Source organism: Alosa alosa, chromosome 5 (genome assembly GCF_017589495.1).
Source record: "Alosa alosa isolate M-15738 ecotype Scorff River chromosome 5, AALO_Geno_1.1, whole genome shotgun sequence".
NCBI classification, from domain to species: Eukaryota; Metazoa; Chordata; class Actinopteri; order Clupeiformes; family Clupeidae; genus Alosa; species Alosa alosa.
In genome coordinates, this window is record NC_063193.1 from 26,420,308 (window position 1) to 26,440,753 (window position 20,446).

The window sequence follows — 20,446 nt, forward strand, 5'->3', positions numbered from 1 at the left end:
GGATTTCATCAGGTCCCTTGCCACAGGTGTATTAATCAAGCACCAGTCTGCATTCATAATCTGGGTGCTTGATTTTATACACCTGTGGCAAAAGGGACCTGATGAAACCCATGAATAGACCTCTGAAGTTCACCTACAAAAAGGAACCAAAGCTGGCATCTTTGCCCATAAGAAGTTCCAGGTGTTAACTGAAGGTTACCTATGGCAAGTTGCATTGTAAGTTAGCTCTGGGGTAGCAAAGATCAAAGTGTGACGTCTTCACGAACTGAAGATCACAGTATCCACTAGAAGGCAGAGGACAAAACTGTGTAGAGCAAAACGTCTGTATTTCCGATTTCTTCGAGGCCACGAGAGTTTAACAGGTGCGATAATTGAAAATCCCCATGTTTTTTTCCCATAGAGAAAATCTCAAGATGGATCTCCTTATTTGGGCAAAGATGGTAACTTTTTTGTAGGCAAACTTCAGAGGTCTATAGGCCAGAGTGAGGGATTTTAATCTAATTGTGGTTGTTTAGTGAGAAGCTGTGCCCCTGTGCCTTTTTCGACACTGCAATGGCAATGCATTGGAACTAATTGGCACTAGATGGCAAAGGGATGTAATGGACTGATTGAGTTCACCTGAGCAGAAGTGTCATAGGCCTTGGGCACTTGCAGCGTCTCCTGCTGTCTGTTTTGGCCAACATGTTTCTTCTAGTTTGTTAATCTCACAGGATATGATTGCTGTTAAAATGTAGCTTTATTTAATGTGCTGAAAACTTTTACATAATAAACATTTACATGTAGGTCAAAAACTAGTGCGCTAAATGCCTAAAAGATATACAAAACCATTGGATACACTAACAATTAAACACTTGGCACTGATAAAAGCTTGCAAACATGCTAATTGATACCTTTTGATCATATAGTTATAGACAATATAGTCTCCTGTTTATGTTTGAGACAAGTTTGAACGTTTTTTCAGGTGAGTGGAGCATTATATGCATGTCCTGCATTGCTTCACATCTACACTGTCTACCTGTGCTAGTGTGCCTATTTCACATGTGGCTTCTTAGTTGGTGTATTTCAGGACTGTCAATTTCTGTGTTCCTAACATTCACGCGCTAAGCAGTAAATGAATAACTATAGGCCCTATTGTGCATAGTGAATGAATGATGTTCCGAACAAATTATGAAATTTTTCTCCTGTTCTGGAACCTCCCATGTGGTAGTGTTATCTCTCCTCCATCATATGCTACTGAATGCATCGATTCCTGGTTATCTGAGCTGCTTTATCTAAGGGTGATTTAATGGTGTGTGTAGCCTATATGCAGGAATATAGTGAATGAGTGGTGTTGAGAACCTTCTGTGTAAATGGAGAAATAAATGGGCTATACCACCAAAGAAAATCAGTGCATTTGTATAGCATGGCGATTTTGGTTTGTGTGATTTAATTTGGTTTACTTGAATGTAATGTAAGGGCTGACTATGTGAATTAATCACAATATCCTTCCAAAAGAAATAGTGCCTCACTCAGACGCTACTTTTCTCAGTTCTGTCATTGGGACCCACCAAATACTTCGTGTTTTGGATAAAATATGTCAACAATATAATATCAACAATAAAAAATACATATGTTCATATTTATTCTAAGTGTTGTGTGATCCGACAGGACAAGTTTTACGCGGAGTACTACTTATCAGTGTGAAGACAAAAGGCCTTTTCACTAACGTTTCAGATCATACATCATCGGATGAGTTTGAGGTGAGTGAGGATGAAGCCACGCTCAGAATAGGCAATGATGTTAGCATTAATTGGAATTGCGTATAAATGTATAACGTGTCTATTAGAGACCAATAACACGTTGTATTTCATTGATAATCAATTATGAACTTTATTTTGAGGTCAAACAAGTGTTGAGCTTGCACTGTTTTTCAGCTTTAACGTTAGCATGGTGAGGTAGCCGACTTGGCTAACTGTGATGGCTATCTAGCCAGCTCTTTAGGCTTTGGAATGTTAACTTCATCATAATCCTGCCTTGACAGTTTATTTATCGCCCACGACTTGCCCACACTTAGTTTTGTTGAAGAATTTTGACTGAACAGACAATATTAGTTGTAATATAAGGGTAATATTAACCAGTCATAAGTTAAGGTTTGGTTGTCCAACAAGCAAACCCAGAATTCAAACATGAAAGGAATGTGAAAGCCAGCAAAGTTGGCTAGAAAGCAGAGTTGTAACGTTAACGTTTCTGTAATGCTAATGCCCTAACTTTATGGCAATTCATTCAAATGATCAATGTAACACAATTAGCGCATTTCAGTGGAATTAACATTACTTTTTCGATTCTAAGGAATGCAAATTCATATATATTTATTTATGCAAATTGTTTTCACATGGCTAAATCCATGGTTTTAGCATGGCGGCCACGTGCTATGGGGATGACGCTAACTTTCAGAACACGTGTTCTCCACTCGTGGTCAGTTGAGGCGTTACAGTAGGCATGCCAGAACATTAATCCCGTTAATTTTAAATTTGAATGTATGCTCACTTTTTCTCCTAAACAGTAACATTTAATCATGACCGGAAGAGCAAGAGCAAGATCTCGAGGCCGAGCACGGGGGCAAGACACCATAGCCCCTGGGGCGGTAAGATTTCAAACCTCTGCTATGCTGACTTCCAAGAGCATCTGAAGATTGTAACGTTAATGCTACGTTAAAGTTGGTCAAATGGTTAAATTGCTGTTTTGACACTACATGTGACCGAATAAATAGTCATACTCCGAAGTTTCCCACTTACTTAAATATGTGGAACAATAATTAGATGGCATACCTCATTCAGAGTATTGCAGATTATTAAAACCACAACATAAAAAACATGTTATGATGTTTTTTAATAGAAATAGTATGATTACATTTGACTTGACCAAGGTTCCATCAGGGCTTAAGGATTATTTCAATAATTAAGTGCAGGTAACTATGGTTCCTTGTGTTAACAAGAACATGCAAAATAGACTTTCAATTATTTATCAGAACCCTGTATGATTTACTGTACGTTAGATTTGTTAATGCATATGAAAAAGTCAACTTTTACCAGAGATAATGTAATTAATCTGGATGTATTTGTCAATTTATGATGAGTATGTAGACCACTAATTAAAATACAGTGGACCCCTGTAGTCTGTGCACTCATCTGGTTCGGGTCTACTGTATGCCTTTCGAGTCTGCTTTCATCTGGATGGGATTAAGTTAGACTAGCCGTTGTGGTAATACTCCATGTCAAATCTGTCCTCCAGCAACAGGCTGCAGCTGCAGCAGCTGCGCCCGAGCCCCCTCGCCATGTCGTGCCCCCGCCAGAAGGGGAGCTGGTGGGCCGCGGCCGGCAGAAGACAGCCCCTCCGCCAGCCACTATGGAAGGTATGGATGGGTCAGGGCTTGGGAGTCGGGACAAATAGGACTGATTAGTTGGGAACACGTTATAATTAAGAGGCTTGGGCAACAACTTGGGAGTGTTGGAGTCTTTCATTTGTGTACAAGTTGGAACTACAGAGACCGGTGTCAGTAATTGTGCAGGTCTTTGGTCAGTAGATGTCCTTTAGATCTTAGACCTTTGATCAGTAAATGTCCTTTAGATCTTAGACCTGTGGTCAGTAGATGTTCTTTAGATTTTAAACCTTTTAGATGTTCAATATCACCACTTTTGACACTCAAAAATTCCACAACACTATGGTTATTGGCCTGAATACATGATTTTACTTAGTACAGCATTTAGTGTTCTAACATATAACACTAACAGAATGAGATGGGTGATCATTGCTAGATAATGGCTGTAATGCTAATGCTTAGTCATACTTGGGAAAGGCCCAGTTAATTGCAGCGCTATTATATATAGGAGACCTCAGGACACATTGACCAAAGTGTATGTTATACCATTGACCATCATATGGTGGCGAACGCAAGAACAGAAATGCTCCAACATCACTTTATTTTTCTGTTCATTGCCCTTGAAGGTAATTGTTGTAACCTGGGCTCAGAACTGTCAGAATATATATTTATTCATTTACATTTACCTGTATTTATTTATATGCGTTTTTGGTTAAAAGCGTCTGCTAAATGAATAAATGTAAACCTATATCCTATGACATTTTGTCCTGACTCTTATTCTTGGTTGCTCCTGTCTCTCGTCTCCTGTTTCCTTTTCCTTCCCTCTCTGTGTCCGCTCCAGCTGTGGCCCAGATCTCGGCTGGCTTCCAGCAGGTGAAGATCGGGGAGCGAGGAGGCCGTCGGCGTGACTTCCATGACTCCGACGTCCACACGCGCCAGCAGATGGAGCATGTGAAGGACTCCAAGTCTGGTATGAAACCCAAAACACACACACAGAACCATACTCTTTTTCTCGTTCTCACACACACACACACACACAGAACCCTGCTTTTTTTCTGGAGCAAGTGAATCACTCCACGTACAGGGCTTAAAGGGATATTCCACCATTTGGGGAAATACTCATTTTCCACCTCCCCTTGAGTTAAACAATTGAGTTTTACCTTTCCCCGGTTCATCCAGCCGTTCTCTGAGTCTGACAATAACACTTTTAGCTCCAACTCATTGAATCAGATTAGACCGTTATCTTATAGCAGAGATGCTAACGGTCTAATCTGATTCAATGAGCTGGAGATAAAAGTGCTACTGTCAAACTCTGGGGAAAGGTAAAACTCGAGGGGAGGTGGAAAATGAGTGTATTTCTCCAAATGGTGGAGTATCGCTTTAAAAGTCTTCATTGTTCACTGTGCCTGAATTGAAAGGATCCCTGAATTAAAGATGACATGGACTGGAAAAACATTTTTACCTTTCTTTGCTGAATAAGGAGAGTTCAGTGCATGGCCACAAGGCTACTGGTGTAAGTCTGGGTAAAGCTCACCAAATTATTCATGTTCGTGCCAGATAACCACGTGGGGACGCTAGAAATCTACTAAAATGGGCCAGTTTATTCCCCAGCCTAATTAAAGGGTTGTAAATGGGTGTGTAAAATAGCATCTGAGCATGTTTTTGACAGAAATGGCATACTTCCTATGTTAACATCAGAGAACACGGTCAAATCCCCTCTTCATCCATTCCATGTCACCTTTAAAGGGTGCCTGTGCCTGAATTAAAGTGTTCACTCTGCCCAAATTCAAGGCACCGAGGCTTTTGAAGATTTGAGGATAGTACTCTGACCTTGATATCTATGAGATCCCCAGAATTCTCCTTTAAGCCTGAGCATGATTTTCAGTGGAGTTTTTCCATTTAATTTCACTGGGACGGACCAGGCTTAATCCATGTGTCCAGTCTCCTGACTGGTGTACCCATAATAATGGAGACAAGATGAAGCTGTGAAGGTTTTTAAACTGTCTTAATCTCTTGTTTGTTTATTTGTTTGTTTGTCTACAGGTTCATCTGGTTCCCCGATTGAGCTGCGGGCCAACTTTGTGCGCCTGATGTCTCGGCCGGAGTGGGTTCTGTATCAGTACCATGTGGACTTCAACCCGCCCATGGAGTCGCGTAGGCTGCGTGTGGCGCTGATCCATCAGCAGGAGGAGACACTGGGCCCTGCGCGCAGCTTCGATGGAGCCATCCTCTTCCTCCCGCACCGCCTGCCCGACACGGTACACCATGGACCCTGATTTAAATTCTGGGCAAAGTCTAACTAAAGCTTGCGTAGTAACTATGTAAAATATATTAATAAATGTAATGCCATGAGGAAGACCCTACGCACAAACAGTGGTGGGTCAGCTCAGGGATTCAAACAGCGTGCTTTTTGGCGCCTCCCGCTGTTTTTAAGTCACTTTGGGTGACTTGTGTGAATGGTGCAGATCCGAAGGGATCCGCTCGTGTTACTCTATTTTTTCACCACACACGTGTTTGCATCCCTGTTTTAAGCTGTCTCAGGCCACATGATGCTATTAGTTCATGGACGAGAAGATAGATAGATAGATAGATAGATACTTTATTGATCCCCAGGGGAAATTCAAGGTCTCAGCAGCAGCATACATACAACACAAACACATTCTTTAACAGCAGAAAGAGTAATTAAAGTATATAATATAAAAACACAACTAAGCAGTAAGGACAGTAGAAGATAAAGAATATGCTAAATATACTAAAAAACAAATAACAAAATTACAAATTATACTAACACTTAATCTAAATCAATTCTAAAAACAGTATCCACATAGTGGTGATTAATAAATCAGAGGCGCTTGCAATGACTGAGGCAGGGACTGAGCCTGTGATTCTCTGTGCATAGTAAGGTATGGTAAGGTGCTCTGTGTGAATGAGTGTCATGGTGGTAGTGCAATGGTGATAGTGGTCATGGTGATAGTGCAAATGAGTCCAACAGTGCAACAATGCAGAAGTAAAGTAAAGTCTATATATCTATATATTTAACTATTTAAGAAAATGTATGTGTGGCCACAGTTCGGCTGTGGCATGGGGTTATGCATATGTGCTGATGTGCTAATATAGCACGCAAACTGAGGCATAAAGACAGTGGTACAAGTGGCTAGTAGACAGACAGTACCAAACATGGAGGGGGTGAAGAGGCAGACAGACTATGGAGAGAAGTCTATCTCTCCTCTTCCCTTAAGTGAGGCATTGAACAGTTTGCAGATTGAGAACTTTGCTCATAGACTGATTTTACACTTTGCCCACATCACTGTTGTGTGATGTGTGTATTAAGTTGTCAAACCATTTTGTTGACGTAAACTTAACATTTGTATAAACGAGATGCATGTTCCATGTATGGAAGATACAGTTGAGTTTTACTGATTCAGCCATTCTCACATTTATTTGTGTGTGTTTAGGAGACAGTGCTGTGTGCTGAGACCAGACATGGAGAGAAGGTTCAGATCAAGATCACCCTGACCAATGAGCTGCTACCCTCCTCCCCTGTGTGCCTGCAGTTTTACAACATCATCTTTAGGAGGTGTGTGTGTGATGGCGCACAAGTCTCTGTGTGCCCTGAATCTCCGGAAGCTTTCATTTTGCCCTTGCTCATTTACTTGTTCTTGTGTTACCAGGATCCTGAGGATTTTACACATGCAACAGATTGGCCGCCATCACTACAATCCTGATGACCCCCTCAACATTCCCCAGCACAGGTGTGTGTGTGTGTCAGTTTATCTTTGATATTGTCTGATCTAACTGCACAACAGCAGATAACATCAAACACTAGTGCAAAAAATGCAACTAATTGTTATACAACAGCACAGTAGTGCTCGCATTAATGCATGTCGATGTGAGGCCTTTTTGAAAATATATTCAGGTTGTAAGCACATTGTTATGTAGTTGTCCCTGTGGCTTTTGGTGCTATAGATGCTGTTGTCAACATCCACATTCTGCTCTGTATCGGTCATTCCAAACTCTTTCCTCTCTCTGTGTGTGTGCGCACGTGTGTGTGTGTGTGTGCACACGTGTACAGGTTGACTATCTGGCCTGGCTTCCAGACCAACATCCTGCAGTACGAGAAGAGCATCATGCTGTGCATGGATGTCAGCCACAAGGTGTTGCGCAATGAGACTGTGCTGGACTTCATGATTAATCTGCGCAGGCAGTGCGGAGACCACAACTTCGCCGAGGCCTGTGCCAAGGAGCTGGTTGGCCTCGTCGTGCTCACCAAGTAAGGGCGTCTCCAGCTGCACTGACCGAGATGGAGTGTCCATTATTAATAGTTCAGGGTTCCCACTGGTCATGGAATTTCTGGAATATCATGCAATTTTGGAAAGTCTATTCCAGACATGGAAAGTCAGGAAATTTGATCATTTTTGGGACAAAGTCATGGAATATACAAAATTCATTAATACAAATATTTTCACGCTTCTTTATACCAACTTTGTTTATTAAATGCCCATGTCATTCACCTCTCACTCTAAAAAGTAAAATATTCTTGAATGCTATACGTCAGTAAATAGTATAGTAAGACATGGAAATTATTTTCCTAAAGTCAGGGAAAAGTCATGGAATTTTACATTTGACTTAGAGTAGGAACCCTGATAATTGTAGAGCTTTAGAATGAGTGGTTAAGAAGAAATAAACTATAACAATTGGTATAATACAGATATAGTAAGCATTATATTCAGTGGCTTCAGGTCCTGAAGAAGTCTTGAAAAGCGTTTCCACACAGTCAACATTGTTAATTTAACTCAGTATAGTGTTTTTGCGGCGTGTTAATCTGGTTCTGGTGTGTGTTTGCGGCGTGTTAATGTGGTTCTGGTGTGTTTTTGCAGTGCGTTAATGTGGTTCTGGTGTGTTTATGCGCTGTGTTAATGTGGTTCTGGTGTGTTTTTGCGCTGACCGAGAGGGAGTGTCCGTTATTATTAATTGTAGAGCTCTAACATGAGTCGTTAAGAACAAATAAAATATAAGAATTTGTATAATACATATAGTGGGCATTTATACAGTGGCTTCAGGCCCAGATTTTTCGTGCTCTAAAGTCCTGAGAAGTGTTTCCACACAGTCAACATTGTTACTTTAACTCTATACAGTGATTCGACGTGAATATAGTGTGTAAACGTGGTTCTGGTGTGTTCTTGCCCTAAGGTACAACAACAAGACCTACAGGGTCGATGATATTGCTTGGGACCACACCCCCAACAACACCTTCAAGAGGGGCGACACTGAGATCAGCTTCAAGCAGTACTACAAGACGGTAGTGATCGAGAGGAGTCATTTAATCCCCACTGCTTGTTCCTGTTTCCAAAACAGAAAGTAGTTATTCATGGGTTTCATCAGGTCCCTTTCCACAGGTGTTAATCAAGCACCATGCAGTCTGCAACTCTGAATTCATAATCTAGGTGCTTGAGTTTATACACCTGCGTCAAGGGACCCGATGAAACCCATGAATTCATTCATTCATTTGTTCTTTTGTTCTTCTCTTTTTGTGTCCTTATCTCCCCTCCCACCCAAATTCCCCCTTCACCTTTTCCCTCCTTCTCATCTTTCATAAAAAATCTCTCCATCTGTGCTCTTCGATGGACAGCAATATAACCTGGACATCAGCGATGGGAACCAGGTGATGCTCATCAGCAATGTGAAGAAGAGGGGACCAGCTGGAGCCCCTCCTCCTGGCCCTGCCCTGCTCGTCCCAGAGTTCTGCTTCCTGACAGGTGAGATCAGAGCGCACAGGTGAGGGCATAGATATATCTATATGTGTGTGTATATGTATGTATGTATGTATATATATATATATATATGTATGTGTATGTGTGTGTATATATATATATATATATATATATATATATATATATATATATATATATATATATATATATATATATATATATATATATATATATATATATATATCGGAGTCTCCAACGGCATCACCGGCGGCCATCTTGTCACAGACAAGCTATCTGGTGGGCTCTGTGGTACCTGATGGCTCTTCTACTAAAGGCAGAACAATGCCCCCAGGCTATAACAATGACACCTTCAGGTCACTACCTGTCATTACAGTGCACTATTGAAACACAATGTTATGAGTTAGCGAGCTGACTGTGGCAAGATGGCCGCCCGGTGCGGACGTCGACCTCCATTGGCCAGCAGCGCGGACAAGACATCTAGCCATTCTATATATATCTATGGGTGAGGGTGGAAGAGGGCAGGTGTAACAGAAAATGATGTGTTCGAGACAGCACGCCTAAATCTAATAAGCATTAGGTACTGGACAAAAGGCAGAACAGGAAAAAGGAAAAAATAATCTGCCCACTAGAATTAGCTCCAAATTAATTAGAAAAGTTTAATCCACACGTAACGTTTTGGCAACCAGGCCTGACAATCACATGACGGACATGACTATTAATTTGGAGCTAATTCAAATGTAACAGGAAACACTGAAGCATGTTTTTTTCCATGAACATCGTACCACAGCTTAGAAAACTGCTAACGTGCCTCGTGTTGAAGTAGGAAAGATCGAGGCATGTAGGTGAGGATTGAGATGGCGGATGCTGCGGCAAAACTAAAGCACATTCTTCCGTCAACAATTGTACTACAAATTAACTTCCTTAACACTTTTCCATTTGGAAGTTATTTAATGGTTGTCTAATTTGAGGAATAGGCTTTTACCTTAAAACTAGGTATATGATGTAGTCTTACATGTGAAGAAGTTACTGGCAGAAATTTGAAATGTTTCTGTGGTGCAGTGTTGGTCAATGAGAGGAGAGGGTTTGATAAGCTATCGGTCGGTCAGTTTGTCATGTTTGGTCTTTTTTTGTGTGTGTGCCCCCCTCCTAAGGCCTGACGGATAAGATGCGCAATGACTTCAACATCATGAAGGACCTGTCCACCCACACCAGACTGACCCCCGATCAGAGGGAGAATCGGCTGAACAAATTTGTTGGAAAGATCCAGAAGTAAGTAGTAACACATTTGTCTAACTCAACTTGACTCAAACTTACGAGAAATTATTTTAACTATTCATTATCTTGAGTACTCATACTTAGGGAGCCTAACTTAAAAATGTGATCAAAGTGCAAAGTCTGTCAACAAAGTTCTCATTCATATGGCTTGTAGGAGCATTGAGCTGCCTAGTCAATGTTCATGTTTAATAAGGTCATGGTGTTATATTTGCTGTGTGTGTGTGTGTCTGGTATGTTTTTTCAGGAGCCCACAGGCACAGAACGAGCTGACTCCATGGGGTCTGAGCTTTGAGGACAAGCTCCTGAGCCTGAAGGGGCGCGTGCTTCCTACCGAGAGGATCATCCAGGGGAGCAGGACGGTGAGGGACGCGCACGCACACACACTTTTGACGGTTGAAAGATGTCTTCACACATTCAACATATGCTATGTGTTCTTTGCATACAACACCACGTTATAGCGCTTTTCTAGACACTTAATGCGCTTCACAGGGAAGGGGGAACCTCACCAACCACCACCAATGTGTAGCACCCACCTGGGTGATGCACGGCAGCCATTATGCACCAATAACGCTCACCAGACACCAGCTTGAGGTGGAGAGTGAGGGAGTGAATGAGCCAATCATACACAATCAAAATTTATTTGACGATGTTGCTAAAACCAGCCTTCACCCATTCCACTTTATTCCTTTCTTGACACTTTTGATTGTTTGTACCTCAGGTATTTCTGTCTTCAGTTACAACTGTGTTGAGGTGATTCCTGTGTGTGTGTTGTAGTTTGAGTACAGCCCGTGGGCGGCGGACTGGTCCAAGGAGATGCGCGGTGTGCCCCTGATCAGCTGCATGCCGCTGCAGAACTGGGTGATGCTCTTCACCCGCCGCAACGCAGACGTGGCCCAGTCCCTGCTGCAGACGCTCAACAAGGTGGCCGGGCCCATGGGCATGCGCATGGCAAAAGCCACCATGTAAGAATACACACACACACTCCTTTCTCTCCCTCTCTCCATCTCTCTCCATCTCTGTCGGTCTCTGTGTCTGCCTTTCTCTCTCGCTCTCTTTCTTTCTCGACATTCTTCCTAAAGAAAATGGAAGCATTGTTAATGACAAACTTAAAGGAGAATTCCGGTGTGATATTGACCTAAAGTGTGTTGAAACATGATACCGAGTGTGAACGTATGTCTCAGCTCATCTCGGCTTGTCCCCTGCACTCAGAAATCTGGCGCTAGTTAGGCGATGCTACCAACAGTTTTTTGATGGAGGGTGCCTCGGGCATCAGCCTAGCCATGCAAATAAATCACTGTTTTACACCATTTACGAGGCTCAAAGTAGCTCCATACATCATTGGTTGACTTCCGAGGGCCTTGACATTTAAAACGAGGTGATTGGCTGTCTGAAGGATCTGTGTGGTGGTGTGGTCAGTGACCGAAGCCTTTTTAATGACGTGTTTGGCCGTGTTGAACAGGATTGAGTATGAAGATCGCCAGGACTCCCTGCTGAGGGCCCTCCAGCAGAACGTGAGCCCAGGAACCCAGATGGTAATTAGCCTAATTCTCATTCACACACACACACACCACTATGTGTCTCTTAAAAATAATCTGAATGTCTGGTTGGTTTCTTAAACAAAATTTGCTTTTAGTTTAGTTTCTTAGCTTTTACATTTTATTGTTTTGTGTGTGTTTGTCTGATGCACTTATTCTTACTGTACTCTACTGTTTTTAAATTGTTGAGAGAATTGCTTTAAAACTTAAACTGTTTACCATGTTAGTTGCTTTGGTTAAAAATTCGTCAGCCTAATGTAATGTAATGTAATGTAATGTAATGTAATGTGTGTGTGTGTGTGTGTGTGTGTGTGTGTGTGTCTGTGTTGTGTAGGCGGTGGTGGTCCTACCGTCGAACCGTAAGGACAAGTACGACTGTGTGAAGAAGCAGCTGTGTGTGGAGTGCCCGACACCCAGCCAGTGTGTGGTGGCGCGCACCCTCAGTCGCCCACAGGCCCTCATGACCGTCGCCACCAAGATCGCCCTGCAGATGAACTGCAAGATGGGGGGAGAGCTGTGGAGCGTCGACGTGCCGGTGAAGCGCACATACACACGCGCGCGCACACACATGCGCACACACATACACACATACACGTTGCACAAACACACATGCACACACACACACGCACACACGATGCACAAGTAAAGGCAAAGGCATTGATCTGAGTTATACTGATAAGCGGAACAAACCTCTTTAGATATAATGTTCAAAAACGCCTCACCACATCTTAAGGCGTCACAGAATAAGAATATGTCAATAACTCAAATTTTGACAAAAATGTCAGATAGAACCTTGTAATTCTAAGGGGACGATGTTGTGTACTTGTTCATAAGGATAATCTTACTCGACAGAAGGATAAAGAGGGCAGTACATGTTGTGTACACTCATACAAGCCCAAACACTTTAAAGCAACACTAAAGGGTTTTTTGTACCTTAAAATAATGTTTCCAAAATCGTTTCAGTGGCTCATCAGCTCGTAACAGGGTGACTGGCACTTCTGCATTCGCTTCGCGACCCTCTATCGCAGGGATCACCAAATGGCGGACCGTGGTCTGAGTCCGTGACGTGATCCTATCCGGACCCAGACCATAATAGCCTAATTTAGATTTTCACGTAAGATTTCAAAGCTGCGCTAAATGTTTCGTTGGTGAGGATAACAGCATTTACTTCAGGAGCTTCAGGAACCATCATTTAAACTTGCTGCTACTCAGCCAGTGAAATCTGTGAATTCTGATAAAGTCGAGTCAGTGAGTAAAGTAGCCTACTATGGAGAAGAGACTGATGGCCTGAAACGGGAGGAGAGATCTAGATCTATCTATCTATCTATCTATCTATCTATCTATCGTGGCGCTTCTAGACATTTTTAACAAGGGTGGCACTAGTGAGGCACTGATTCAAGGGTGGCATGAGGCAAAACATCCAGATAAACAGAAACCGGCTCAAGATGTGAAATTAGCACATACATTAGGGAAACCAGATGCAAACACCATACTCATAAATTGAAGGACAAAAAAACAAATACCTTACTCTCACATAAAATGTCTTTGTATTTGAATAAAAATTAATACAAACATATTAAAGTTAATTATCTAAGTTGTCTGTCACTGGGCTATGCTGTTCTAAAACAAATTCCATCATGGGGACATTAAAATATAATCAATTTTATTATATTACTGTAAATGAAGATATACAAAATATACTCATCCAATACATTTCCCCCACTCTATGGTCATCTATTTTTGTAGCTGTTACAATAATTTGACCTGCTTTTTTGTCTATTTGTTTATTTTCTCAAGAAACTTGAGGTTGGTATGAAGGAGTGTATTGTGGATGTGAGCAATTTTATCTTCCTGAATCTCAATATTATATTCACAACAAGTCTGGGCAAATTATTAATTAAATTTTCACGTGGGGTAACTTGTTGCAGGGCAACCATAACTGGTTCCATGTCTTCAGATTAGATGATTAATCATCAGTTTCTTGAGAACTTTAAAGTTCTCAAGAAACTTGAGGTTGGTATGAAGGAGTGTATTGTGGATGTGTGCAAACATTGTGCACGTCAAACATCCATGTGTTTGAAATGGATGACTAAAGTTCTCAAGAAACTTATCTGCCTGAATCTCAATATTCTGATCACAACAACTCAAATGAACGGCAAATTACAAGTCAGCACCAGTGCTGCATTCATTGTTTTGCACTTTTATAATCACATCATTAAAAGTAGGTTATTGGTTTTACCAAAATAATTTGGCACTATTTTTAAACTACAAACCTATAAAGTATTTTGATACAAAATATGATGCCATTTTTTTCCAATAAAATAAAAATGACCATACTATTTTGTATTTTACATACATGTATCAGACATACTGCCTATCCCTGGCTGTTGGCTGCAGCAACTCAAGCTAGGTAGTACTGATTGTTTTGTTTTTGTTTTGTGCTTATGTTAGTTTTGATCCAATTTGACAGCTTTGCCATGTTGCCCACCCAAAATTTCTACCAGCCCACCCAAATATAGTAGCCTAGCCTAGGTTAGAACCAGCCCTGCCCTGCATGGAGACATATTTTCTGATAATAATGAAGAAAATGTTAGCAAAACTTTAGGTTTTGTTAACGGAATCTCCGACCCTCATTATCTATTTGCTTAACAGCCCACATTCTGCCTTCAATCCAGGCGAGACAAGTGAAATAAATTTTTTTTTTTTATATTTTTTTTTTTTTAAAGCCGTCATCGTCATAGGCCGCGATATTTAGGCTACCTCTGTTAAGCCTACACAAAGTTGCGTATTAAGGAGTAATTCCTGATCGGGAAACCTTTAGTTCCGCCAGTTCAATTGTGCCAGCGAGGCCAATAAAGGCAAGTGTGTTTGCCACTTACATTTCTGACATCTGACACTTCACACTGCTGCAAGTGCATCAAGAAAGGTCCTGCCTTACACCATGTTAATGTGTCGTAGACTAGGATTTGGGGTGGCACCTGGGGTGGCCAATCGAATCTCAAGGGTGGCCTGTGCCACCCGGAGCCACCCCTCTGGCTCCGCCCCTGTATATATATTATACATACATACATATACATAGCCTAAACATTATGATGTTCCGGACCTTTGCTTGAGGAAATTTTCTGTAACTGGACCTCGCTGAAGATTATTGAATACCCCTGCTCTATCGGCTATAACCGCACTATGCAAGTTTGCCAGATCGGGTAGCGGATCTGTAGTTCGATGGAATGAGGCATAAGAAACTACAAATTTGACTTGCTTCTGATGTTGCAATAAATCATACTTTCATAAAATCATGCAACATACTCTACCTTGTCTGTAGACATCGTTATTTCCAAAGCCAGTGCTGCATAAACAAATAGCGTGCGTGCGACAGGAAAAGTGCTTTGGTGTTGCTTTAATAGGAATATGGGTCTTATGGTTTTTGGGTGTTTTGTCTATCCTCTAGCCAGTTCACATTAGTATTACCAATGTGTAGTTTACGTTTACATTACATTCATTTAGCAGACACTTTTATCTAAAACGACTTTGGGAATTACATTCAACTTACAGTTCGGTTACACCTGGGTAAGTTAACTCGAGAGTAAGTGGTGAAGCTGTTAATAGAATATTAGGGTTTCATTCCCCTGGAAAAAGTCACAGGGCTCTTCAGTTTGGAGGTTTACCACTTAGTGCAGTGGTTCTCAAACTTTTTCTGTCATTCCCCAATTTGGAGGTGAATTTTTAAGCCCCACCTGACCCAATCACCCTGGCGAAATGGTAACATTAAAGTATTATTTTCGCCTTTTGGTTCCATGTTACATTTCCCAACCGTCTAAGTCTTCTGGATCTGATGATTTAATTCATGTCCGTATGTTTATAAATCCTATGATCTTCCTTGTCAAAAAAGAAAGGCATTAATAAAGACAGGCACAAAATACAGATGTCCTCCTGTTCATTGCGCCCCACCTGTCATGTCTCTATTGCCCATTAGTGGGGCCCGCCCCACACTTTGAGAACCACTGACTTGGTGGACCCAGGTTTGTCTCTAAACCAGAGGTGTGTTCAAATGCACAAACGTAGGCGAACGTTTGCAAGTTTTCTACAAAGGTTTGGAAAACAGTTTGAGGAGGTAGTTCTATGCCAACATGTTGAGAGTTGGATGGAGAGTTACTATTGAGAGAATGTTTACCGAAAATAGTTCAAATTTATACAGTCACATTACACCAGTCCTAGCTTCTCTTCACTGGCTGCCAATACAAGCCAGATCCGATTTTAAAATCCTCCTTTTAACATACAAAGCCTTGCGTAATCTTGCACCTGTTTACCTGAGCGAGCTCCTTAAGCCCTACAAACCATCACGTGCTCTGCGCTCTATGAGTGCTGGCCATCTGATTGTTCCATCCGTAAAGAAGAAATCAGCTAGACACAGGTCATTTGCATACTGTGCACCTACACTCTGGAATAGCCTCCCTTTACATGTCAGAGAATCGGGCTCTGTGGACTGTTTTTATTCCAGACTAAAAACCTTTCTTTTTCCCCCAACATTTTGGTCAACCACTAGCCCTTTGATCACCCTTGCTTCACTGACTGTTGCTTTATTGTTCATATTTCCAGGGGATATGTACTGTCTTTACTGTCTCATACAGTTTTATTGTTGTTTATTGTATGTTTTGTCTTACTTATTTATTCATTCATGTTTTTATTCCAATTGTTTTATTCCACTATACAATTTTAATTTATAATTTTGTTTTGTCCTAATTTTATATTTTGTATTGTTTAAGTATGTTGAGACCATGGCAATGGTGATATTACACTAAAAATATCAAAAAATTGTAAACTTGTTCGCCTCAAAGTTCACCTCTGTTGAAGGAATTTGAACGCACCTCAGGCTCTTGTAATGGCCATCTGGTGACCGTCTTGACGAGTCCCTGCTATGCTCTGTTGTCTCACAGCTGAAGCAGCTCATGGTGGTGGGCATCGACTGCTACCACGACACGCTGGCTGGGAAGAGATCCATCGGCGCCCTGGTGGCCAGCCTCAACCAGAGCTGTTCCAGGTGGGAACTCGTGCGGACACACACACACAAACTTCTTATTAGGGCACCGTTTCCCCTAAAGCGCAGTAGCGTAACAGTTTCCCTACGCTTTAATTTCATTTTCAATGCACCTGTAGGGTATGATCAACAGACGGATGAAAGATACAGCTCCAGTCTGAGGAGTTGCAATGTAATTCAATGGCCAACAGTTCAAGCTATGCATAAGTCTGCTTCACTATCTCCACTTTGGTCACCAGCTGCTCTTTTCCAGCTTTTAGCAAATCAACAAACAAAAAGATGTAGGCTATGAATCTGATTTAATTTAGTATTGGCCACCCCCAAAATGCACCAGAATACAGGAAATAACATCAAACAAATAAAAAAATTCTGGGGGAGGATCCCCAACCCCCTCCCACATATACAACAATTAGTGAGGGGGCCCTTAATACATCTGGGCCCAGGGGCCCGGAAGTTCATAATCCGCCCATGAGAGGAAGGTGATGGAGGGATCTGCATTCTCTTGCTCTCTTGCTCTCACTGTAGCCTACCACTCACGCACCAAGTTCTAAAGTTAGGTACGGTTTAAACTAATGACCTGCTTTGCTTTTCCAGATGGTTTTCCAAATGTGTGCTGCAGAACCGTGGACAGGAGATTATTGATAGCTTGAAGGAGGCTTTGCACGGTAAGTTGTGCAACTGTTGTAATCAAAGCTGCAAGCACAACATTAACTTGTGTGTGTGATTTTCAAATCCCATTCCCACTTTGATCAGGGGAGTATGAAGGATTCTGAGGAAGTGTTGGTGGACTTTCTCAGCTGTTGTCGTTATTTTATATCCCTCTGCTTTGTATGAATTCCTGAGCAATGTCTCCTTTGCCGTCTTTCTCAGCTGCCCTGAAGGCGTGGTACAAGCACAACAACTGCCTGCCGTCACGCATCATTGTGTACCGTGACGGAGTCGGCGACGGCATGCTGCAGACAGTGGTCAACTACGAAATCGCTCAGATCATGCAGTCCATCAAAGCCCTTGGACAGGATTACGCGTACGATCTCTTCCATCCATGTTTTAATTATTTTTATTCATTTATGTAATTAAACACTTAAAGATTGGCATGACTTGATGGTTAGATTTGATTAGTAGAAGTCCAGATGCTGTACTCCTATTGGGCAGTGGGATCAGTGATGTGCTACTATTGGGCAGTGGGATCAGTGATTCTGTACTGTTATGGCAGTGCGATCAGTGATGTGTTACTATTGGGCATTGTGATGTGTTACTAGATAGATAGATACTTTATTGATCCCCATGGGGAAATTCAAATTCATACTATTGTGCAGTGTGATCAGTGATGTGTTACTATTGGGCAGTGTAATAAGTGATGCTGTGCTCCTATTGGGCAGTGTGATCAGTGATGCTGTGCTCCTATAGGCCCAAGCTGACGGTGGTGGTGGTGAAAAAACGCATCTGTTCCCGTTTCTTTGCCTGCATCGACGGCAAACTGACCAATCCCCCGCCTGGCACAGTCATCGACACGGAGGTCACGCGCCCGGAGTGGTACGTCTGTATTTGAATAGACACAAACACTGTGTGTATCGCATGAACAATATAACCCAAGTTCCCCTCCCCTCCACCCCACTCAACCGGCTGTTGCAGATTTTTTTGGATTGAATTGGTTGCCTTGTCTGATATTGATAAATGGTTTTGACTGTACTTCATGCACATGCAATTGTCTGCATCTCCAATAGACCTCTGAAGTTCGCCTCCAAAAAGGAACCAAAGCTGCCATCTTTGCCCATAAAAGGAGATACAGGTGTTAATTGAAGCTAACTTGCCTATGGCAAGTTGCATTGCAAGTTAGCTCTGGGGTAGCAAAAAAATCTAAGTTTGCTGTCTTAAGTTACCGAAGATCACAGTACCCACTCGAAGGCAGAGGACAAAAGTGTGTTGAGCAAAACGTCTGCATTTTAAAAACCTCATGTTATTTTCCCATAGGAAAAATCGCAAGGTACCAGATCTTAAAGATGGCATCTTTTTTTGTAGGCGAACTTCAGAGATCTAATGTGTGCCTTTCATTGTATTTAGTTTATCGTGCACCTTTTTAACCACTGAGTATTTTTGTGTGGACTCTTCCTACCCCTTGCCCCCCCCCCCCCAGGTATGACTTCTTCATTGTCAGTCAGGCCGTACGTATGGGCAGCGTCTCTCCCACTCACTACAACGTGGTCTACGACAACAGCGGCCTCAAGCCAGACCACATGCAGAGGCTCACCTACAAGATGTGCCACCTCTACTACAACTGGCAGGTAATGGATGCTCATTGCACACACACACACACACACACACGAGGTGGGTTGGGATGGCTCATCAGGTTAAAATGGTCTACATGCAAAGAGAAGCCCTTGCTTCCTTAATTTGATTTGACTTTGTTGTGGTGGTGTTGACAATGGGAAGAGCAGCAACTTAATAAAAAAAAAAAAAAAACAAATTGTGAAAATCCTTACAATTTTGTTTTGACAAACAGGTTCTCTCTCTTCTCTCATTTCATAGGGCATTGTCCGAGTGCCAGCCCCATGCCAGTATGCCCACAAACTGGCCTTCCTGGTGGGTCAGAGCATCCATAAGGAGCCCAACTACAACCTGGATGACTTCCTGTACTACCTGTAGAAGCCTTGATGACTTCCTGTACTACCTGTAGAAGCCTGGGGCCGCCTTAAGCCCTTTGTTCTGTTCATGTGTGTTATTTTTATATGTTCTGGAAGTTCTGGATAGTGAAGCCATACCAGTCAAACTTTTTTTTTACCTTAGAAATACTTGATATTTACTTTACTGCCTGCCTTTTTATTTTGTTTAAATGATGAGTTTTGATTTTAGACTATTTGTTCGTTTAAGTCTGGTGTTGTCAAATAATCATCATTGGTTGAAATTGTGTGAATGCAAAATACAGAATTTAACAACTTACTGAATCAATTGTTTGGAGGGAAAAAAAGTGACTTTTTTTTTGCATTAAACTTACTATTGGTGCATGCAGTCGTTGATGGTGGTTTAACTTTGGTCCAATCTTGCACTTCTTCCATCTAAGTTAAAAGTTTAGTTTGTAGTTTTGTGTTGCATAAACAAAAAATGCTCCAGGATTCACCCTGGCAATTCTGATGAATCACCATATTAATGCCCTGATATCTAAGTTCTTCCACATTGGCGATCAACTGATTGTTTATCAAAGCAGCTTGCAATGTGACTTAAATCCATATCATGGATTAATAGATCCTGACTGACGGTACACGTTTTGGGGGATGTTGGAGACACAGCTGCCATAGTATTTGGTCTTAGGTTACTTGTATGCCTTATGCTTGGCCCTTGCTTTTTACATGGAACATTTCTGTTAATCCATGGCATTAATGAATATGGATTAAGTTTGGAATCTGACTACGATACAAAAATAGTAATGCTCCAAACTTCCACCATAGAACAGCTTAATGAGTTTTTCCCATGTCAAGTAAGCGCAAAATATACTTGAATATTGCGCTCATTCTGC

At 41.7% G+C, this 20,446-nt stretch overlaps 1 protein-coding gene across 1 annotated transcript; it reads left to right on the forward strand.

Moving 5' to 3' along the window:
* Positions 1-255: 255 nt before the first annotated feature.
* Positions 256-19,935, forward strand: piwil1 (piwi-like RNA-mediated gene silencing 1). The gene is made up of 22 exons (XM_048244458.1): positions 256-362; positions 1,648-1,739; positions 2,543-2,623; positions 3,271-3,391; positions 4,200-4,328; positions 5,402-5,616; positions 6,814-6,935; positions 7,030-7,110; positions 7,431-7,628; positions 8,549-8,657; positions 8,988-9,114; positions 10,242-10,359; positions 10,610-10,724; positions 11,140-11,327; positions 11,825-11,897; positions 12,235-12,435; positions 16,835-16,938; positions 17,530-17,600; positions 17,806-17,959; positions 18,343-18,468; positions 19,070-19,217; positions 19,462-19,935. Exons 3-22 carry the CDS (start codon positions 2,555-2,557, stop codon positions 19,576-19,578), a joined length of 2,586 nt encoding a protein of 861 aa, XP_048100415.1. The 5' UTR covers positions 256-362; positions 1,648-1,739; positions 2,543-2,554; the 3' UTR covers positions 19,579-19,935.
* Positions 19,936-20,446: the final 511 nt, after the last annotated feature.